The sequence below is a fragment of the Nyctibius grandis genome, chromosome 3 (genome assembly GCF_013368605.1).
Source record: "Nyctibius grandis isolate bNycGra1 chromosome 3, bNycGra1.pri, whole genome shotgun sequence".
Lineage (NCBI taxonomy): Eukaryota > Metazoa > Chordata > Aves > Nyctibiiformes > Nyctibiidae > Nyctibius > Nyctibius grandis.
In genome coordinates this window covers 44,327,041-44,350,908 of record NC_090660.1, presented here as the reverse complement: position 1 = coordinate 44,350,908, position 23,868 = coordinate 44,327,041, and the positions used below count along the sequence as shown (strand labels likewise).

General features: G+C 40.8%; 1 protein-coding gene across 4 annotated transcripts in view; it reads left to right on the top strand.

The window, feature by feature from the left end:
• The window catches only part of CARMIL1 (capping protein regulator and myosin 1 linker 1), a 213,223-nt gene that overhangs the window by 154,240 nt on the left and 35,115 nt on the right, over window positions 1-23,868 (top strand). For all 4 annotated transcript variants that reach the window (XM_068396150.1, XM_068396151.1, XM_068396153.1 and 1 more), the window contains exons 27-29: window positions 2,694-2,869; window positions 4,941-5,028; window positions 7,983-8,132. In XM_068396150.1, coding sequence (XP_068252251.1) covers window positions 2,694-2,869; window positions 4,941-5,028; window positions 7,983-8,132 — 414 coding nt within the window. The remainder of the gene's footprint in view (window positions 1-2,693; window positions 2,870-4,940; window positions 5,029-7,982; window positions 8,133-23,868) is intronic.

The following is a 23,868-nucleotide window of genomic DNA, read 5'->3' as shown; positions in this document are numbered from 1 at the left end:
ACTTCCCACTGACACCTTCAAGCAGCATTTCTTCACATGATCCATTTTGAAAGTCCATGCTTAGACTGCATTTGTAATTCAACATAGCAAGTCTCTATAACTTTTATGATTGTGATCCATCAGTAACTCTTGGGAGGCTGAGTGTGATTTTTCAAGGTAGACTACACAGTTGCACCAGTGAATAAATGCCATAGGAAAAAATGGATGTGTCAGAAATTCTCATTAGTAGCTTACCTGGCTCAGTTGTCGCTGCCATTGAAGTTCTTCATCCTCCATGTGGATATGGCTGCAGGGCTTGAAAGGCTCTTTGTTAGTGTTACAGCCCCAGAATCTGCTTGGGGATTGAAGGAGGGAGTGTGGGAGGGGTCCTTAAAGTGCAGAGAGATTGGGAACCGAGAAACAAGCTCCATGTTAGCTGTAATGGCAGTTGTCCCTTATACCTGAAAATCAAATGTTGTAAAGATCAGACTTCCCTGCGTGCTGTGGCTGCTTCATGCTGCTGTGTTGTCCTCATGAATCTACACTTAAAAATCAGTCAATTAAGAGGTACAGACTGAAAGATGCTGCTATGAATCATTTAAATTATTATGCAGTAATGGTATTTTTGTTTTGTACTCAGTATCTACATATGAAAATTGCTAGTTATGGTAGGGCTACGCAAAGAGAAAAAAGCTCTGATAAGATGGAGTTCAGGCTGAGGTCCTTTACCTGTGGAGTGAGATTGAGAAGAAAAAGGAAATCAGTAGAGTTTTCAAGGGATGCGATTCATTATTTTCTTACAATTTCTTGAAGCACCTAGGTTAGAGCTAGGCCTAATGAAACTATGATTTTGTTTCTTTTTATTATTTTTAAGTACCTTTTCCTGTTCGGTTATCAAACTTCAGTCTTGCTGAAGACGACTTGGCCCATTTCAGTAAACTGAGCTCTACTCCACTTGTTTAGAGGATTCAAAGTTGGGGGAAATGGGTCTTGCACGTACACTGAAGCATGAACCAAGGACATTGTGTTTATTCTTGCTGCCACCTTGGAAGCATTGTAGCCTGAGGAGACCCCACGGTCACTGGAGTGCGGCAGTCTGACAGCTTCAGCATGCAGAGGGACCTGCTGCTGGAGAGAACCATCTCCTTATTGATCTTTCCTAAGTAGCACATCATGCTGGGAATGGACGTAGAGGGTTTACTTTCAGATCTGGTACTGATGAGCCTTGACCTCTTGCAATCTCTGAAACAAGGTATTTGATGGGAAATTAATTGATGGTTGAACAGCCTTCTGAAGATACCTAAAATAGATTTCCTGAGCTCCTGGGACTGGAGATGGACTAAGGTGGATATAGGAGAGAATTTGAACAAAGAACCATTGAACAAAGAACCATTTCCAGTCTTGTCAGAAAATACTGCTTTGTGTTTATAAATAAATCTGTTTTACTGTACACAGGGTACATATCAGCATGCAGATAAAACAGTATTAATTTAAAATGTAGTTTTCCAGGTGACCAGCTGATTGTTTTATACCTTCTGTGGTCCTACCTAACCTTTTCGGATACGAAAATTGAAAGCAATGAGAGGGACGATGTTTCAGTGATATAGGGCACTAGTAGTGTTTCTGTGTCTCATCCTGATCCCTATGTGTGTACATTTGAGCTTTCCTGCACTTTTCGTGACACAAGTTCATACGTGGATGATTATGTGAGGGACTGTGAGCCCTCACCTGTGCCTGTAGTGAGGGCTCTTTAGCCTTCTAGTCAGAGCTGGAGTTTGGAAAAGAAACCAGTAGGTGATAAAAGAGGATTTAAACCAGAATTACCTGTTCTCACAGGCACAGATAGGAGGTAAATCTAATGCAACTGAAAGGGGCTTCATAACATAACTTCATAGCATTGAGATATATATGAAAGATTTTTCTAAGAGAAAGTCTGAGAGAGAAGTTGACTTTATACCATCAGAAAGGGAGACCTTATTTTAAGAAAAAGAAAGTTGAGGGGGTTGGGGGGTTACACAGTCCTGTTTCTGGAATGTGTATGGTTTTCCTTCTGTCCTGGTTTGGGGTTTTGATCAGTCATTAAAAAAGAATAAAAATTGTTGACTGCACCTAAGGTTCACTGTGGACTTCCATGTATGTAAATGAGATCCATATAGTAAAGGTTTGTATGCCCACTGCAAATCATACTTGTAGCTACTTCTTAATATTTGGCTGGTGTATTCCAGCCCTGTACAGCATGCCAAGTTCTCATGAGTCTCCTTTCTTCATAAACTCATGCCTCTTACAAACTGGCAGGTCTGGAGCATTGACGAAAATTGCTGATACAGGGCACAGTTTGGAGCGAAGGCAGCTGCAGCAGAGCATCCACTGCTTCTGCAGCATGCCGGGGCAGCAGTGGTGGGTGCACAAGGGAAGCTAATTTGTTGTTCTGACAGTTAAACACACAGAGATGTAAATGTTTCATATTTGAAAAGGCAAACAAGTACAGTTGTGGGTCATTTCCAAAACAAGTATGTTGTTCCTCCTTAGCTTTATTTTGTAACATGCCTTTTATATTGCAGTTGGATTGCAAAGTGGATTGGAAATTAGGAAGAAAAAATGTAAAAATTACACGTCTAAAAGTGTCATAGTGCTATGCACCAGAATAATGCTGTGAGCTTCAAGGTAATGAAAATCTCAGTACCTGATGTTAGCTTTTGCTTACTGTGCTGCAGACGCTGCTTGAGTCTATGGTGGATGCAGCAGAAAACCTTTGCCCAAATGTAATGAAGAAAGCTCACATCCGTGAAGATCTGATTGAGGCTAGCACTGAGAAGATTTCCATCCCACGCACTTTTGTGAAAAATGTCCTCTTGGAGCAATCTGGAATTGATATCCTCAATAAAATCAGGTACTTTAAAAGACTAATCTAATAAAATTGGTTATTGAATTTGGATTTTGGGTTATGTATATGTGTATTTTTGTAGTAGAAGATTTTTGGAATGCTTTTGTGACTCACAAGAAAACATATTAAGGCATTCAGAGAGGAGGAAATTGTCCTACTGGTCTGGTGAACTTAGTTCAGGGGATTCAAATATTTGGAATCTCCAAGGATGTTAACTTGATCATTAATGCGTATGTTTCTGTTTTATTTAGTAAGAGTTTTGGTTTATGGTACACAAATAACATTTTCATGACTGATACATTTTTTTAAACCTGTTGATGTTCTCGGGTAACACGCAATTACTGTAATAGAAGGAAATTGCACTGACTTGCTTTCGGTGTTAACAGAGCTTTGTCTGTTGCTGCATTTGGTCTTGTCTTGTAGCTGTAGCAATCACTTTAAACCTCTCTGTTTGTGTGGGAGTTGTGCAGAGCAGACAGACATAGTTAAAAAATGGAAACTTGGATATTCAAACCACAAACCTGGAGCAGAAACAGTGACCCTAAACAACTCTTTGTTCGCTCTTTAAAAGAAGGGTGGGGGGAGGGAGAGAGGCTTTTACCTGACCTTTTACTGCATCTTTTTTTCATATTAAATATATACCAGAGAATATATTTATGCGGTATAATGTGGTTGACCTGTACTGAAACCTTTGCAGTTGCCATCGTGTGGCTAAAGAATCCTTTCTGCTTGATGGAAAAGCATGTCATTTTGCATTGTGGTGCTAATATCTTTGCAGAAGAAGAAAACAGTAAGACTTAGAAATTAGTTTTGCAGAGTGCAGCAAAATGGGCAGGAAAAGGTGTTAAAGACTTTAGCTATGCCTTCAGAGTGTTTAAAATGGTTCAGGGAGTGAGTTTTCTTCACCTCAGTTCTGTCAAACAAATTGTGACCCTGAGACAATAATAGTGCCCCTTCCTCCTTCCACCTGTAGAAGCTGCATCTGTCAGTGGGGTGAGGGTGCCACACTGTCACCCTTCCTGCCTTATATTATTTGAAATTAATATGTAGGTAACTGAGGGAAAATCCCTTCACTCTCATCCTCTTCTCACTGTAGCTTGGCCACCATTCTGCCTCCCTATGAATTGCATTGCATTGCCTTTCCAATGAGTTTCTTACCTTTTTCCCAGGCTTTCTGCAGCAGTAGTGCCAGCCCCAGACAGAAATAGCTTTGTTAATCCAGTGCAACTCAATCCGCACATAAAAACTTGAAAACAAAATCATGTTACTGGCTGGCAAATGTCAGTTGAAGCAGTTGGCCTTGAAACCACAGAGGCAGGAGAGATGGAGCTTCGGGCTGCAGCTCAGGCTTACGTGCTTGTCAGCTGCAAATGAACTCCCCTCCACAGCCTGAGCCTTTTGTACTGTGGCCAAAGTTGGGACGCCAATGGCGCAATTGAAGGTACACATTTCCTTGATAGGAAGGTACCAGTAAAACCTCAATTCAGTGTACGGGGTGTGCTGGTGTTCCATGTACGTCTGTGTCAAGGAAATGGCTGTCATGAAGTTCTTGAGACAGAAAGTGGTTACCTAGAGCAAAAAGAAGCAGTAAAGTTGTGATGGCAAAGACTGGAGAAGCAATGTTGTACAGTTGCCCTTCAGCTGGCAGACAAACACAACAAGGAGTTGAGGAAATGAGTGGATTGTAGTTGTTCAGTATAGTACTGTTAAACAGGCAGCACTGTCCTAATCCCATTCATCTGAGCTTCGTGTTTCTCTTGACTTCAGTGGCGAAGTGTTCCTTACTGAGTTTCACATGTTGTTTCTATTCAGCTCTCTTACCCAGATGTTTTCATTTCAGCTCTTAGAAAAATGTTAGAAGCAGGTTAAATATGGTACAGAGGCTCTTGTGTTTGTTGTGTGATTCATGAGTTTATTTCTGAAACCTGCAGTCATGTATCCTGACACCCTGTAATGTTTTATTTCAAATAAAGTGACAGCGCTGTGGATAATCGTTGCACTGTTGAATGTGTAATAAAGACAAAATTCTTCTGTGTGAATTAAAATTTCCTCTGTCTCATTTTTAATCCTCACACAGTGAAGTAAAGCTGACAGTGGCTTCTTTCCTGTCTGACCGAGTTGTAGATGAAATCCTGGATGCACTTTCCCACTGCCATCACAAACTGGTGAGTATTTGCATGGTTGATATCTGAATATGCTGGGTATCTTAACAATGCCATTACATTCGTATCTTTTTCGGTTTCTCCTTAGCACAGCTCGATTTGAAATTGGTCTTATTTTCATTGGCATCACTGACGTAATTTGAAATATGATCATGGGACTCTTGCCTCTTTGCTTTAAGGAGGATACAACCTCGGAAGAGGCTGCATTATATATTTGTCTTCTTATCTTTTGCACTATTATCAGATCTGAAACTAAAAATGCCATCAGGAAGCAACATTGAGTCATTAGTTAAGAACAGTGCCAGTAGTTGTCCTGGTGAGATGATACGGGTCAGTTGCTCGTGAGATGAGAGGTAAAATTTCATTCTTTAGAGAGGGACTGCTGAGACCTTGTTCCCTGAATTAATACGTCTTGAGGCTACTTCAGAATGTAGGTATCAAGTTTGAAGAGTCGCGAGTAGAAACGTAGGAAAGGAAACACTGTTATTTGAAGGTGCTGAGCTGTCAGAAGGCACAGTTATTATTGTAAAGGTACTTGCTTCATCAAGAGTATAAGAAATAAACAGCTGTGTATGTACAGAAAAACGTTTTGATTTCTAATGTGATGGGCCTCTGTAAGGAGAATCCAGTACTGTTTTTTTTTAAAGAAGCCACCTGAGTGGTCATTCACCTGATTGATAGAAATTGCTCTTCATTTCTATTTGAAATTTCTCTGACTTCAGCTTGCAGTCATGAGTTCATTCAGATGCTTTTCCCCACAAGATAAGGGAGCCACATATATTTCTCTTTATTTCCACTATGAAAGTCCTCATACACAGAAAACAAATCACTCTCCTTCCCCCACACACACCCCTTTTTTTTTTTTTCTTTTTCTTTTTTTGTTTTAAAAAATGAATTACCAGACTGGGTTATATGAGGGTGTGTCTTCATGATACAGAGCAGGATTGTGTAAAGATACAACCTCTGGTCTCAGGAGATATGCAGCAGCATCAGCCTGCTGTGTGAGTGGCCACATTAATTAGCTCCAGTTGGTCCTGGAGCAGGCTCAGCTGGCATCAACAGTGGGCTGTCTCTGTCCAGTGGTATTGCACAACCTACCCTGACTCTTGCACAGTAAGTCATTTTCTCCAGCCTTTGAGTCACTTCAGTAATAGTCCTCTGCACTTTTTCCAGCTGTTTTAAAAGCCTCTTTTAAAATTACAGTCCCAAGAACCAGACAGACTATTCCAGTGTTTTAACCAACACTGTATATAGGAGTGAAATAGTTTTTCTCCTGATATTCTTTACCTCTTGTATTTACATAGCCAAGGAGATAAGAATTCCTTCCTTTGTCAGAGTTTCAGTGGTAGCTCATTTTCAGGACTGAGTTTGGTAGAGCTCTGTCCCAATAATGGCTTCTGGATGCTTGTCACTTGCTGCTTTTCAGGATTGTGTCCATAGCTAATCGCCAGTGCTCTTAGTTCCTTGGGCATGATTGTCTGTACATTTGATTTGAGTTGATGTACTTTGTGATCCATTTTGGCCTGCATTAATAACATGTCCCTTTCACTGTTTAGCTCTCCCATGTTTCTGGTAGCTGCAGATTATTTCAGATAGTATAGCAATGATGAAAACATAGAAGAGCACGGATCTCAAAAATGCTGGTGGAGCAACTCCTGTCTAATTTGTCAGTGTTAATCTTCGACTGACAGCTGCAATCTGAGAGCTGGCAGCTAGTTCTTAATAGAGCAAAGATTAAATGCACTGTTACAGTTCTGTGCTAGCTCCTTAAATTGGACTGTCACGTACTACTAATTCAGCCACCTACAAATGTCTATGAATGTTGCGTTGACACGATAGTGTTTGAGACAAATTTGAGAAATAGAACTTGTTCGACAAGACCTGTGTTTGCCTAATGTGCTGATTATTATTCTAGCCATTTTAGTGAGATTAAAGATAAATCTGTAACATGTCTGCAGTTGTTTTTCCTGAGTAGACACTAGACTAAGTGAGCTATAATTTACTCAGGTCATCTGTTTACCTTTGATGGTTAACAAAACTACAGTACACTGGTTGTCCAGAGTCCTGCTGATATTAAGCAGTGGACTACAGCTCTCCCTAGCTGCCTCTTTGAAAGCTTCTGTGACTAACTGATTTGGGCCAGCTGATCTTCAAACACTCTTAACAGATGTTATTTAATATTCTCTTTAGTTAGCAACAGAACTAGAAAGTATGTCATCATTTTCCTGACGACATGAACCCACTCCATTCCAAGTACAATCCAGGGTGGTTTATATAACATTCTCTGTGTTCTTAGTAACAGTTTTTGCTATGCAGGTCTAATAAGGGATTGTATTATTGTTGGAGGTTTTTTTCTCTGATACTTCAAAAAAAAAAATCTTACCTCATGGATCTATCACTGATGATTTTTTTCTCTCTTTTTATGGTAACACCTACGTGTTTCTTCAGTGAAACAGAACTGAGTTTTTTAACAGAGCTGTCCTGGTTTTTGAATAGGGGATGTTAACATTTTGGCCATCTAATAATTATCGAAATTACATTAGCTGAAACTATACATGTCTTTGTGTTATTTAATTCAAAAAATGGTCCAGAACAAAGGTTCTTTTCCATCCCTTTATTTTCTTTATAATAAAGATGGGACAAATGCTGAGGAAGCCCCATAAGACTATTATAAGTAAAAAAGGGTGGCTTTTTATCTGACCTTTTTCCTTCTCTTTTCTCCTGTTAGACTTTCTCCCTTCCTTCTTAGAATGTGTGATGGAAGGTGTTTTCCATTCAAAAAAAGAGGGGAAAAAAACCCAAAACAAAACAAACCCTGTGTAAAGATTAACACACAAAACTGAGCTTTGCTTTTGTAATTGGTCTTCTAGGATCTGTGATCACTTAAATTCTTCAAGCTTTCTGGTTTGCCTTTTTTCAACAGTTTGATTTGTTTCTGTCTTTATACTTGTCTGCAGGCTGACCATTTGACCAGACGTGGCAAACCACTTCCACAGCAGGAATCACTGGAAATTGAGTTAGCAGAAGAAAAACCAACTAAACGCTCTATAATCACAGTTGAGGAGTTGACAGAGATAGAACGTCTGGAGGATCTGGACACTTGTATGGTAAGACACATTCCTCAGCCCATTTGGTTAAACATGAAAATAACTGGAAGAAAAATGTTTTTCAAAACGTCATTTGGCAATTTCATGGTATCAGGAAACTGAAGTTAGGAACTGGCTACTAGAAAAAATAAATGATAGCTTGTGAACATTTTGTCTGAGTTGCATATTGCTGTTCAGCAAAGGAAAAACTTTTTCCTTTTTTTCACTTCCCCTTTCCTGGTACATATTCAAGGACCTTTCCCTTGCATACATTGCTACAATCAAGCTAATAGAATAAACGTCTCTTTCACTGGCCACAGTTTCACAGAGGTTCAGTTGCAGTAATAAATTGGACCATGCTGTCCTTTGTCAACATGCTGCTTTCTGCCTTTGTCTTCCTTCTGCTTGATGTGGATTCCTCTGAGGCATAACAAAAAAATGCTTCTGTCTAGAAGTTACGTTACTGGCCATGAACAGAAGCTGATTTTTTAAAATTAGCTTTTGAATGTATGGAAGAAGTCTTAAAACCTTGAGACCGGGCGCAAGTAGCCCTACAGGGCAAGGTTTTCAAAAGGAGTGTGAGATTCAGTAAAAGTGCTGAACGTAAATCACTGAAGTGCCGTATAAAATCCCATGTGTGATTTTTACTATAAAGATGGCTCCATGCCATATCATGTTCCTTTATGAGATGTAAATCTGCAGAATTCTGAATAAATGGGTTGCTAACTGTTTTCAACCTCAAATCCACCTCCACCCAACTCAGTCTGTTGAGGAACTCTGCTGTGGACGGGAACGTCAGGGAGCGCTTCTCTATTATGACTTAGTCTAATAGGTGGTTACTGCTGCAAGGGATGGGCTTTCTCTTCTGCCTTCCTACCTGGCTTCTTGGCCATGTGCTTTCACAGGAAGCTAAACTGGCAGAAAAATTGATTGCATCTTTTTGTAGATGAAGTTTTGTTGATTCAGCTTCCTGAATAGACTTACTGCAGAGTCAGACAAGTACAGCTCAAGAGAACGAGCAGCAGGGTTACTCCTTTCTGCAGCACCTGTCTGTTGGTCTCGCTTAGCTGTAAAATGAAAGCACACCTTCACTGGGAATATTGGCTTAAAATAGTTCTCTTTCCCTTCCAAATCTCCTTCTTCATCAAGACTTGATTTGATGCAATGTTTGTCTGAACATCACAAATCCCTGTGAGGCATGGGGTGTTGACCGCATCATCTGGCTCATCATTGGTGCTATCAAATTTTAGATACTTTCTGTAGCCAACATTCAGTAATCATTTGGAGCCCTAAATCCTATGGGAGAGAGACATCCCAGTAAAATATGTAGCATCTGAACCCTGTACCTGTAAGTTACTTTTTGCATGCTGGCTTCATTTATAGAAAAATAAGCTAAGGTTTCATTTTAACCTGCTCCTTCCCCCTTTAAATTTATTCTTGCAGCATGTTAAAAATAATAGTACTGGAAGTTTAAAAAATAGCTCCTGTCTTTATCTCACATCACCATGGTTATATGAAAGGATCGTATTGCTGTGCTGATACCTTTCACTTTGGTCATATTAAAATAATGGAAATGTGATGATGCTTACACTCTTTAAAAGATGCATTAGATGCTAACAGTACTTATCTTCAGAAGTGTTTATATCTCTCTTCATTCTCCTCATTCACCCTCATCTTGCACAGACATTCAAATACCTTTGTAACCCAGATTCTCATCAATGTCTCATTTCTGAAGAAAATGAAGCATCAAATAAACACAAGGCAGTAATCTTAGTGCTAAAGAACCCATTTATTAAAAAATGTAATCCATTTTTAAGAGCTGCTTTTTGAATCCTGGGTGCAAATGATACCAGTTGTTGTTGTAAAAATATATAGATAAATAGGTAGCCCCAAGAGGCTGAATAGTATACGGTGATTTTTACTGAGCTAGTGTTCTTACTGAGTTTTTTGCAACTACAAACATCTTGAGAATGGATTTCTTACATTTTCTGGGTGGAGTTAGTAACTTCAAAGATAGTGCTTTCCAAATGATGTATTCTAGCTATGGGAAAATCATATGGATTTCAGATACTGGCTTCGAAAAATGAACCTGATTTGTGGCAGCTCTTAAGCATCGTACAGGTATTTGCATCAAAATGAGGAACCTTCTGAAAGGGGCAGCAGTGAATGCTTTGTGAGCTGGCCAGTGCAGGAAACAGATACATTGCTGAAAGATTTTACTAGAAAGAGAAGCATATGGTTTTATGAACTATAATTATGAACCTAATTTCCTTTGATTACTTTTAATCTTAAATGAGAAATAGCTATTTAGATCCCACTTCCAAAATGGCATTAGTCCAGAACACTGCCTTGTGTGGCCACTGGAAATCCCTAAGCAGTACAAAGTATAATGCTAAAACGGATCTTAGACACATGAATAGAGGATGCACCCAGCTGTGTGTTCTGTGAACCTCAAATCTGAAACCTTGAATTGCAGCTTGGTGTTGTGCGTGTTTGGGAGCCTACCCTCCTATTGCCAAAAGACTACGGAACACGGGATATGGGGCTGATCATGTCACTGGGATGCCAGGAAAAATTCTCCTATTCTAAGCCATTTCTTTTCCAGTTTGCTGTCTATCAGTTTGCTCCAACTACTTGTCAAGGTGTCCGGGGAAGCAGAGATTTTGGGCTTATAGGAGAGGCACTGAGCTTGGACCACCATTTTGCGGGAGCTGGGTTTTTTTCCATTTGCAAAACTGGATTCATTTTTCAAACCCATTATCTTCAGCAAGCTGCTTCTCTTTGTTCTTCTTTTCTTCAAGAAGCTGTCAAGGATCAGTATTCTGGCTGAGGCAATGTATACAACAGCACGTTGTTATGCACCACCCTTGCTTGAAGCTGTATTTGAACAATTTGGGGAAAAACTAGATCTAGGTTCAGTTTTGACTTTATAATTGCAGGTAGATTATATAGCACTGAAACAAAGTGAATGACTATGAATGAGGTAGATTATTTGGAATAAAATGCTTGAGCTATTTGTTCTTATATGCGGATTGAAATTGGAAGATGTGCAGGTTTGTTTATAAAACTCAGACAGGCAGAATAGGGTCTGAAACCTATGTGCTGGTGACAGAGCGAACAGTCACTGGTGTGTTTCACAGCCTGGCCACCTGTTCTCGAGCAGGGCGCGGAGTGGCTGTGGCTGAGAGGATTTCTGTGCCGGAGTAGAGAGTTGCCATCCATCTGCTTCGAAGTTTGATATGTATAAACAACACAGACAGAATGAAATATCACAAATGAGCCCTTGAAATGCCCCACTGAAAAAAATTAAATGTTATTTCTAGTATTTTTTCATTGTGGGAATTAGGACTGACTAAATACCAAACCGTGAAGTTAAAGCTTATTAGCTTCAACTTAGGATATGATTCTCATCCAGCCTTTAACACTGGCCGGAGAGCCCATAACATGAAACATTTGTCAGTCATACCAGAATTTGCTAGTCTATTAAATGAGTCCTGAAGAACGCTGGGAGTGATTGAGTGGTCCAGCATAGGACGTGATAGCTGGAACATTATGGACCCTAGAGTTTCTGATCTCCCTGACCTGCACCACAGTAAATTGATGCTTCCCTAATTTACAGCTGTCTTAGTTGTCTACATTTAATTAGAGCTGCTTTGATGGTAATAAGTCATTAGATAAAAGTTGTGTGCAAGTAAAGAAAGAAAAATCTTTATGCAGAACATTACTTACTGTTGTCAGATTAAGGGAAAAAGCATGGCCTGCTTTTCAGAGCTTAGACTCAATCATGAATTAATTTCATAAAATAGTACAGTTTCTCTAAATTTTTCTGTGCATATATGAGGAGAGTGACACATTTTAAAATAATGCATGCATTTTAAAACGAACTTTAAATAAAGCACCCTTTTTTACTGAGATTGAGTATCTGGGTAATTGTGTAGGTAGATACTAACTGATTTAGTTTTGCTTAATGCTTCTAGTTGTACTTTATTCTTTTCTAGCCATTAGTTCTTTGCAGAAGTAAGCGATACTAAATGGTGCTCAATTCCCCACCAAAAGGTAATGGAGCATCTTTGTTAGATTGTGATTAACAGTTCCATTCTAAAGCCGTTTTTTTTTTTTTTTAGCTATTTGAATGTTAGTTTGGCTTCCAGAATACTAAAAGGAGATCACCAGAGTTGAGCCATTATTTGAAGAAAAGTTTTGAGAGAAACAGCTTTTTTACTAGAAACAGCTTTTCTTTACTAGAAATCCATGTACTCATCATCTTTAAAATATCCATTTCAGTAATATAATTTTATTACTATAGTTAGTAACAAGCGTACAGCCAGGATAACTATTGTTTTTAGAGCAAAGCAGAAGTTATTTGCATTATGAAGAGGGATGGACCCCTGAGGCCCCAGAAGAAGTCAGGATAGAGGAGGGATCTGTCTTGGTTGATGAGGGCTGGGTCAGGGACCAATTAAGCAACCTGAACGTCCATAAATCCATGGGCCTTGATGGGATGCACCCACAGGTGCTGAGGGAGCTGGCGGAAGTCATTGCTAGGCCACTCTCCATCATCTTTGCTAAGTCGTGGGCAACGGGAGAGGCGCCTGAGGACTGTAGGAAAGCAAATGTCACTCCAGTCTTCAAAAAGGGCAAGAAGGAGGACCCGGGTAACTATAGACCGGTCAGCCTCACCTCCATCCCTGGAAAGGTAATGGAACAACTTGTCCTTGGTGCTGTCTCTAGGCACATCAAGGATAGGGGGATCATTAGGGGCAGTCAACATGGCTTCACCAACGGGAAGTCTTGCTCAACCAACTTGATAGCCTTTTATGAGGATGTTACCCGGTGGATAGATGATGGTAAAGCTGTGGATGTGGTCTATCTCGATTTCAGTAAAGCGTTTGACACGGTCTCCCACAGCATCCTCGCAGCTAAACTGAGGAAGTGTGGTCTGGATGATCGGGAAGTGAGGTGGATTGTGAACTGGCTGAAGGAAAGAAGCCAGAGAGTGGTGGTCAATGGGACAGAGTCCAGTTGGAGGCCTGTATCTTGCGGAGTCCCTCAAGGGTCGGTATTGGGACCAGTACTATTCAATATATTCACTAATGACTTGGATAAGGGAATAGAGTGCACTGTCAGCAAGTTTGCTGATGACACAAAACTGGGAGGAGTGGCTGACACGCCAGAAGGCTGCGCAGCCATTCGGAGAGACCTGGACAGGCTGGAGAGTTGGGCGGGGAGAAACTTAATGAAATATAACAAGGGCAAGTGTAGAGTCCTGCATCTGGGCAAGAACAACCCCATGTATGAGCTCAAGTGGGGGACAGACCTGTTGGAGAGCAGCGTAGGGGAAAGGGACCTGGGGGTCCTAGTGGACAGCAGGATGACCATGAGCCAGCAATGTGCCCTTGTGGCCAAGAAGGCCAATGGCATCCTGGGGTGTATTAGAAGGGGTGTGGTTAGCAGGTCGAGAGAGGTTCTCCTCCCCCTCTACTCTGCCCTGGTGAGGCCGCATCTGGAATATTGTGTCCAGTTCTGGGCCCCTCAGTTCAAGAAGGACAGGGAACTGCTAGAGAGAGTCCAGCGCAGAGCCACGAAGATGATTAAGGGAGTGGAACATCTCCCTTATGAGGAGAGGCTGAGGGAGCTGGGTCTCTTTAGCTTAGAGAAGAGGAGACTGAGGGGTGACCTCATTAATGTTTATAAATATGTAAAGGGCAAGTGTCATGAGGATGGAGCCAGGCTCTTCTCAGTGACATCCCTTGACAGGACAAGGGGCAATGGGTGCAAGCTGGAACACAGGAGGTTCCACATAAATATGAGGAAAAACTTCTTTACGGTGAGGGTGACCGAACACTGGAACAGGCTACCCAGAGAGGTTGTGGAGTCTCCTTCTCTGGAGACATTCAAAACCCGCCTGGACGCGTTCCTGTGTGATATGGTCAAGGTAATCCTGCTCTGGCAGGGGGATTGGACTAGATGATCTTTCGAGGTCCCTTCCAATCCCTAACATTCTGTGATTCTGTGATGGTAGGAAACTGAAACATGTAAAGGAATTGTAGGTTGTAATACACAAATCTGCTTACAAATCTTCTTTAAAGCATTTCAGTATAAGATTGAAATGCTTGGATGGTAAATTACGTGTTTGCAAAAATGCTTGTAGCTAATAAAATAGAACTGCCTGTGATGAATATTGAATCTTACCCATTTCTCATCTATTTCTAATTTTAACCATAGAGATGGTTCTATGACTTTAATGGAGGAAAGTTTTAAAAAAAAATAATCCCATGAGCAATGTTTTAGTCTTTATTGAACAATAGATTTCACCTGTATGGTAGAGAAGAAAATTTGCAGAAGTAGCAGAGCACTTGTAGATCGGTGGTGTATGTACTAACTGGATCATCAAAGATTTAGCAGATTAGTCCAGTATCCAGGTGAAGACTTATGAACCCATGGGTCTTGAAGACAAGGAATGTATGGACCTCAGCGTTTTCAGAGAAAAGGGAGAAATTGCACTCACTACACCAGAATTAAATTTATTTTTAAAATAAAAAGAAAACTTATAAAGCACCAGCTGAAAGTTTTTCTCTCTCCACCCCCTCATCCAGAGAAAATTATAATTAAAACAACGGAAACCCCTTCAGTTGCTTTCACTGGAGGAAGGAGAAAATAATGATACAGACTCGTATGTACATGTGTGCTGATATCATAGCAAGAAAAATGCCAGATTCTCTGGTATGCCCTGACATACTACCACATCCTGTTCTTGTTGCTCTCTGTTTACCTGCAGCAGAATTGTCTTGGGCATAGATAGTCAGCTTTTTGGATGAAGGAATACCTACTGAATACCGACTGCCATAAAACCCTAGTTCCTGTTGGACTCCTTATGTTCTTCTGTGCTATAAATAAAGCTCTGGGTTAATCCAGCAAAAATCATTGCTCTTGCTGAAAAAGAGCATTCCCACTTTCCCCTGTACACAGCTCTCTCTTTCCTGCCCACACCCTCACACTTGTACTGGTGTTCACACAACCTCACCACAAACTGGGTGTGGGAATTGATTCAGCTGAAAATGAAGCTTTTTACAGAGGATTTCTTTCCCAGGTTAGTTTACAGACTGACTAGTTCTCTGCTTGAGTTCACAAAACAAATCCTGAGCGGCAGGAACAAGCAGGCAGGGATGAGGGCAAAGGCAGCAGCCTGGATGAATGCTGAATTAAATTGATTGTGACACTTGAGTTTCTCTCTTGTATACATTAGCAGAAATGGGCCTTTGATGTGTACTAAATACAGCACTCTGTGGGAAGCTAGGAACTGGCATTAAGGTATGCGAGAGTATTCTTGGCTTCTGAAAAGGCTGCATCGCAGGCATGCAAGCAAATCTACTTCAGTGGGAGGCCAGTAGTATTTCTATCTCGCTCCAAACTAGGACAGTTTATGAAAACATCACCAGGAGGGGCACAGCACAGAGCCAGTGTGCTCCCTCAGCCCTTCCCTGCGCAGGCAGTGCTGTGGCTGAGAAAGTAACAAACAAAGGGAGCCAGTGTGATAATTTTGCAGAGCCTGTGAATATCTTGTTTATTTGCGAGTTGTGTTTTTATATGTTAGCCTCACCGTTAGTATTATGATCACATTAATTTTAGTTGTGAATATTTGTTACCTATCTTTTCCTGGTTTTTTTTATATATAGTTTTGCAGCAACCTCACTGCCCTTAGAGGTCCTTATCCTGGTTTATTCAATGCCTGTTACATATATATACTATAGACTACAGTCTCTTTCAGGCTCATGAGGGGTTATGTGTTCCCAGCTGAAACACTTCAAAAGGAGTCTGGCTTTCAATGTCTTTTTCTTGGTCTCTTTGAGTGGAAGGAGGTGATGGATAATTGATATATAGTATGTTTTTCTTAAACCAACTAAGATTTCTGAGTCAGAATCCAGAGCTGTTTCTCCTAATCTAGGGTACATCATTGGCACAATACAAAGTAAATGAAGAATGCGATAAACTGCTTCTAGTAACAGCACTACACACTTAGTTAAGAAAAAAAATAGCGTAAAATTGGAGACTTTTCTGCTTAGGTTAAAACGAGAATTGTGAAGTGCAACTGCTGTGTATTCTGTTTGCATGGTGGCACTTCTGTATCAGGAGCTTGTCTTCCAGTAACGCTGATGCTTTGTTTTGCCTTAGTAGACCCAGATTTTTATTGGGGGTGGAGGGAAGGATGTGTAGTTACATCCTTTGTGGCTGAAGTTGTCGTACTGATACTGAGTTTACGTCATTTTGTTTCATGTGTCAGGAAAAAGCCACATTGAAAAGACAGTTCAGTAACAAAGCACTCACTGAAACACTGGTCTTGACTTCTCTGGAGTGGTTTTAAGAGGGAGTTTACTACTAAGAAGTTAGACTCTGGTAAACAGAAAGGTCTTGCACATGTAGCTATGCAGTCTATACATAGTGCCAGCCCCAGCTGCACAGTCCCACCATTTGCCACTCTTCTAGAAAGGATTTGAATGCTTAGACTGTAGGCAGAGTCATATCATCAGGCACCAGCTATCTGTTGCAGGCTGTAGCCTGCTGGTGAACACCCATCCAGTTTAGCTGACTTGGTGAGAACGGTGACTGTCCCTGCCTGGGTTCGCTTGCCTTGCCAGACAGCACTCACCCATACGGCCAGGAGCAGGGATCACCCAAGCGCTCACTTACCTCCTTCAGGTAAAGTTAACAGGTTATGAGGGCAAAGACCCTTTGCACGGGCTGGATCAGGGGGCACTTGTGTGATCTCTTTTGCCAGCAGAGCTGTGCGGTCAATCGATGTTCAGCATAAATAGATCCAGAATTCATCTTTCCACAGCCTCTGTTTGTGAGAACCTGCTCGTTATTTCCCATGGCAGATTAGCAAGAGCTCCTTTGGAGGAGTTCTTGCCAAAATCTAGACTGTGTAACCTTTGGCAGAGGGACAACAGCAAACAGCATGAGAATAACCTCTAATAGTGCTGTTTGTGTAGCACACATCTGTCTGCAGCCATAATGCTTCTTGATTCAATTAATACCTGGCAAAATGACCTTCTCAAGTGGTTGAGGAGTTTTCTGTATAGGTTGCATGGTCCTTTCTACTGTTTTTTGATTCTTCCAGCATCTCAGATAAATAACTTAGCACAAGTTACTTATCTGTGTTGTATGGGGGAGTCTTGTTTACTCTGAAATCTGGATAGCCTACTGAAAATAGCACATGCACGAGTCTGTCTCACTAAGAGCGCTTCACGGTTCTCGCTTCACCCAGAAGAACAGGAGGCTTGCGAATTTTTGCTCTGCAAAATTGGTACCTCATATTGGAGTGATAAAGAATAGTTGCTCGCAAGAAAAGGCGAGAGGAAGCCTGTTAGGGCAGGCGGTTCTAGAGTACCATTAGATTTTGCTGTATTTTGTCAAGGAAAAGGAGTTTAGGATGAGCTGGGTTACAGGAATGGGAACTTTTAAGTAAATAAATAAATAAAATCAAGAGTATATAGTGCCAAAAGACTTGAAGACAGCCTCTGAGTCATCAAATCTCATCCCTGCTATCACTGTCAACTGCATCACACAATTCTCTCAAAACATCTCTGTCAGACTAGAGGAAAACTTAGAGGTAAATGGATTCTTTCTTCTGTTGTTATTGAGGTCAGCTAAAGCCTCATTGCAAAGTGGTGGGTGTATCTCTGCAGTAAGATCTTGCTTCATGTGAGTAAAGATCAAATTACTGTGAATTTTTGAGGTCAGTAGTGACAGGAATGGAATACTGATCTGAAACCAAAAGCACTTAAACTGGTGAAAAAACCCTTCAAGTAAGCAGATGTTAAAGAAAACTGAAAGGAATCAGCAGGACAGAAAGACAAAGCGATTGAAAAGTCAGGGTAGTTTCATTCAAAGCTGATCACAACCTCTTTTTATCTTGTACATTTTAGCTGTGGGTCATTTCCAATACCATGGTATTAGGTACTCCAGGGGAAGTTTGTGTCCATATGCTCTGAGAAATTGCAGAATCCAGTGCCTGGTTGCCAGCCAGCACTTAACTCCATGCTTGCGGGTGAGCAGTTCTACTTTGCAGGGTAGGCGTCTTCCTCTTCTTTTGTGGTGTTTCTGTCCTTCCTAGGCTCGTGTCCTGCCTCATGACTGTCTGACCAAGCAGCATTATTTAAATCGTGTATCACACTTAGGTGCTGGCACTCCATAGACCAGCCTTTGAGTTTTGCTGTCCTCTCTTGGATAATTATGATTGACCATTTCCATCAGTTTGTTTTAGAGAAGAAACTCAAATACTCTACTCAAATATTTCTGTTTCCCATACAGGGCCTTAGAATATTTGCTAGTTGCCAATCAAGAGATCTCCTGTTTTTAATATGGAGATATCTTGATATAGTAGCTCCTGACAGGACTTAAGAAGGCTGGTTGGGTTTTTTTTAATGTTTAAGTTCACAAAGTGTATCTCAAAGTGTCTAAGGGGTATAAAGATTTACTGTGTGTGCTGGAAAGATGTCGGAAACAAACTTCAATGAGAAAAGAGCAGCAGCTCAAGTGTGCCTGGGTTTTCAAAGGTAAAACTTGCCATCATAATTCTGAGCAGGGAGGCTACTAGTCCACTTCTCTGTCCAGGGTAAACTGTATCTGATTCACTGTGATGAGTCTCCCTGTAGCATTTCTCCTTTGAAATGTCACTATTTCAGTGCAACCAATGCATCATTTGCCCGTAAAGGTTCTAATGATGGTGGGAAGATGACTGGTGGGTTTTGCCTAGATGACTACCTATCCTTTTGGTAGCTGCGCACTGCAGGATGTCAGAAGGAAGGAGAGATGCGGAAGTTGTGTAGATTCTCAGGCCTCGAAAGCTGTAGGGTAGGCAGATAAAACAGTTCCTTTTCATAAAATCCCAAGAAAGACTTGGGCTGGAAGGGACCTTTAAAGGTCATCTAGCCCACCTCCCTGTCATGGGCAGGGACACCTTTCACTAGATCGGTTTGCTCAAAGCCCCGTCCCACCGTGAACACTTCCATTCAGGAGTACCTTGCCTCAAACTTACTTTAATGATGTTATTGCCCAGGGCACCTGATACATATGGTGGCTGTATTTAAAGAATTGCCTAAGAATATCTTAAACAGTCGTCCATATTTGCTGTGTTTAAGAACTTTTTCTTCTTACTATGTGGAAGTTTAGGTCATGAACACAGCTGGAGCCATCCTCTTTGTTCATCTTAAAGCCTAGCTGAACATGAAGACGCTGCTAGCCTCTTCATGAGCAAGTAGAAGACACTGCTAGCCTCTTCATGAGCAAGTAGAAAACAGAACTAATGATACTGAGAACTGCTTTTTCTCTTGCAGGTGGTAGTTGCAGGCAGAGTTCCTTGCAGGATACTCATTCAGAACATGAAATAAAAGATTCAGTTTAATAGTTACAGGAACTGCTCAGTTTAATTCACGCATCCGTTTTTTACTCTTCCTAATAAAAGCTTTGGATATTTATACGCAGGAATATTTATTAGCAGGAATTTTACATGACTTGAAAGATGCCAGCACAGAATTATTAAGTGAAAGAATATATTGAAATACTTGGCAAAATATCACAGAGTACATGAGCTACATCTCAGCAAGGAAAATAAAATGAGCTCAAGGGCATATCTATTGAGCTTGTCTTACTGCAGTGCTACTCCTTTTCTTTTAGAAAATGTTGCTCTACAGAGTAATTCTAAAGGTCAGGCTGGTTTAGATGAGACTAATTGAATTAATTCTGAACCACAGCTCTTTCTCTAGAAATTCAACTCTTGAGGAAGGGAAGGAAATAAACAAACATATGCCTTAAATTCATGTATGGATTACTTGTATGCCATATTTATTTACAATATCTATATTTATGTATAGTATTTCCATATTAAAGGACAGAACTCTGAAATACAAGGTCAGGACTAGATCCTCTGCTGGTGTAAAAAGGCATAGCCGCTATGTTCAGGACAGCTGACACAAACAGCAGCCTATCACAGCTTGTCCTTGGTTTCTAAACGATGTGTTAGTGGCTTTGCTCTCCTGTAAAATACTCCATTAGCTGTCATGGATTTTAGCATTGCATTTAACTTTCCAAGGACGATGGCACTCAAGGGGGAAATTCTAAGGGCGTTGATTCAGGTTACCATCGCTGCTAGTGGGAAGTACGTAGCTGAAATTCTGCAAGCCATTCCTGAGGGTTTTACCCTGGAAATCATGTTATAAAATCTTCAGTGGTTGAAGTAAGCAATAGCGACTTTCTAGTTTCTTAGGCTTTCTATACAATGGTGAGACACCTGTGTGTCCAAAGATTCAGGTGCAAAAAAGCAAAGTTGGTCAATTAACTGCTCTGTTTAATGAAGAATACGTGAAGATTTCTTTTTTTTTTAAAATAACACAACAGATGTTCAACATCTCTGTCAAAGGTAGGTAGGAGACTGAAAGAAGCATGGGAAATGTTCATTGACTGAATTGGTGTCATGGCAGCTTTACAGGTCAGGATTCCTTACAGCAAAAGAAAACAGCAGGACCAGTGATAAAATGCCTTGTTTTCTTGTGCCCCTATCTTAAAAAGGGTTACCCCACAAAATACACATAGCTGAAACAATTTAGCGCTGGTTTAAAATGTTCTGGAAGAATCCTTAAAAATCTTTTTTTCTGACAGCTCATTCCCAGTTAGCACATTGTTATGATTCCCTAATCCAATTTCTGGTTTTGTTTGGGTTGAATTTTGTTGGGATTTTTGGTTGTGGGTTGGTGTTTTGTCTTCAGCAATGGCTCATGTAGGCAGGGAGGCAGCCCACTTTATTTTGCAATTATGCTGAGAGCAAACGAAGGGAAGGGTTGGGTAGCCTGATGGTCTGTAGTTGTTCAGAGGTCTGAAGACAGGCATTAGGTTCCCTGTAGAGCAGCCAAATTCATTGATGACTTCAGGCAAGTCCCTTAGTCTTTGCTTTGCTTAATGGTGCTTCCTTGTCTAACCTGTTGCCTGCTATGTGCCTCCCTCTCCTCCTTCTCCCTCCTTGCTCCCCACCCACAAGCTGTTTAGCACCTTTTAAGCAGCTCAGTAGTCACACTCACTTGGGTGAGATCACTGAAGTGTGGAAGGTAGGAGCTTCCGTAAGCCCTTGCTGGACCAGGACTGTAGGCTGAAAACTCCCCAAATCCTGGTATTGCTTCCTGTTGTATATACTGCTTTGCACTTTGGTCCTAATATCGTCTCCAGCTCCCTGTGTAATATAGATAACTTTCCTGCCTGTGCATTAAATACACAGAACACACTGGAGTACTGCCAAGAATGCTGTCTGAAAGAGAAACTGTGTTGCAGACTGATTTTTTTAAAATGTGCTGGAGATATATTTTTAAGATGGTTTCGGTTTTAGAGATGTTTCTCAATGGATTCTGCAGTTTCTCCAGCAATCTCAGTGCAGCCCTAGAGAATGGTAATATAGAAGATGGGCAAGAGAAGAGAGAACATGTATTCTGGCAGGGAAATGGAGTAAGAGAGTGTGTGTGTGTGGATAGCACAAAAAAATGAGAGTAATGAGGAGGCTTGCCTGAATCACTGTCAACTCGGAACTCCATAAAGCCAAAGTTTCTGAGAGTAAAGGAAAATAAAAATTAAAAAAAAAAAAAAAAGCCCTGAGGACAGTAGGAAAATAAAGGACTGGAGCTGTGTGCAAGAACGCTGCTCTTGCTATTCAAAGATAGCCCATCGTGTCTTTAAAACTTTTAGCTACAGTTAAGCTTCAAAGGATGAACTGTGACAAGTGGATCATTATTGTTGAAAATGTCAAAGCGTTGAATAACTGACCTTAATATGCCTTCAACAATTAAATTATGAACTTCATGTTATGCACAGACTGTTTTTACTGCTGATAATTAAACACCAGTGCAATATCCATTTAAAAATGCAGCACTTCCTTGCCAAGTAGTTTAATCCAGACCATGACTATTGACTTCTGTGACAAACGCTGTGTGAATATCTGCAGTGTTGTTGTAACAGCAGTTCCCGTTCAACTTGAAGGCAAACCCACACTTCTAGTAATTGGGGTTTTTTACCCTAAATTAAGGAGAAGTGTGATTGGATGGGGCATGTGCCACTCAAGAGATGGGCTATGGCATTACTTCATTTCATATGATGGCTGTGCTGCTTGATGGTTTTTTTTTTAAATACATTTTTGAAGGGGAGAGGAAAGGTTGTGCTGCTTTAATGGAATAGCGTTCTTCTAATGTGCCAAAAATGCTTGAAAGGCCTGTGCTTCTAAACCTTCTTATGGGAAGGAGAAATACTGTTGCTTTGGCTTAGGTTTTTTTAAACCTCTGGAGAACAGACTTGCATCCCTTTTCATTCTTTCAAGAGAAACTGTGTTTTGTTTTCCTAATTCTCCTGCTTTCCACAACAAACTACAGATTTTTATTTCAGAAGCTTCCTTCAGACTAGGAAATAACAGAATTACAGGTTTTTTCTTACTACTGGTGCCAGCAAAATGAAAAAAAACACAGTACATTGGGACAGCAGGTGGCAGGTTGGCACCTTTAAGCGAATGCCATATATTGGAAACAAACATCTGAAAACCTGAATTTGTCCCAACGTAGATAAAACAAGAGATATCACATCCTTCTCTGGTTATCCTCTGGAAACACGAAGTGTATCACACCTCCAAATGCAAAGATTTTTACCTCATTCTTGCATGTCACCTTTCCTGCTAAGACTTCTAAGTGTTTTGGCTTTAGTTTTCTTTATTTTGGTGAATTCTAGTTTTGCCTCCTTCCCTGAGAACTACTATTGCTCTGTCTTCCCCATTCATATTCTTTTTTCTTTCTTTTTTGCTGCATGGAGACTCTCTGCTGTACAAGTGTAAGTATTTTTTTAGCTCTGCTGTTTCTGGCGTACTTGTTTACGTTCTTGTGCTCCATTTGCCTCTGCACTGCCTCGTGAGTCTCCTGGGAAACTGTAGTGCCATCCGTCTGCACCTACAAATGAAATAGGCAGCGGTTCAGGGATGAGATTGGATTTTACCAGAAGGTTCAGCTAGCGTAGCATCTGAATTTAAAGCATCCCTTGGCTTTAGGACCAAACCAAAGCAGAGTGCTGATGTCGGAAGTATAAGCACAAACGTTACTGCTCAGAAATAAAACCTATTGATTTGGTTTTATATTCAAGTGTCATCCAGATTAAAGAAAGAATGGCTTAAAAATGGGCATAAACTAGGGCTTTCTTGCCACTAGGGTGGAAGAGATGTCAGGGGTTATCTCCATTTGGTCAGTTGTGTTTTCTTTGTCTAGTTGAATCACCTTGAGCTTTTGACTGCTGTTCTCACCTTTTTGTGCTGTTGCCCTTAGTGTGTTCTTGAAGCTGAAATCCCATACGTTGTTTTGCAGGAAGGAGGATTGAAGGGAAACTGGTTGGGGAGCTGAATTTCAAGAGGGAGGGGGAAGTTATTCATTAGTTTGTTTGAAATCTTTGGAAAGGGAAGTGACAGGAGGGTCACAGAGCATCCCTGTATGTAACAGGATTGAATATAAATTACTTCGGAGGAGGAGAAAAACATGGAAATGAGCATATCCCTCAGCACAGAGAGTAATTTCAATTATCTGTATGAACAAGGAATGTAGTGTATCTGAGACGCTGTTGCTATAGGCACATTATTTTCTAGCACTCAAAACAAAGTTGTTTTAGTGCTAGTGTTTTAGTTATTTTCAGTTCCCAAGATACTAGTGTTCTTCCACAGCTGGTAACATAATTTAAGAAAACTCAAGGG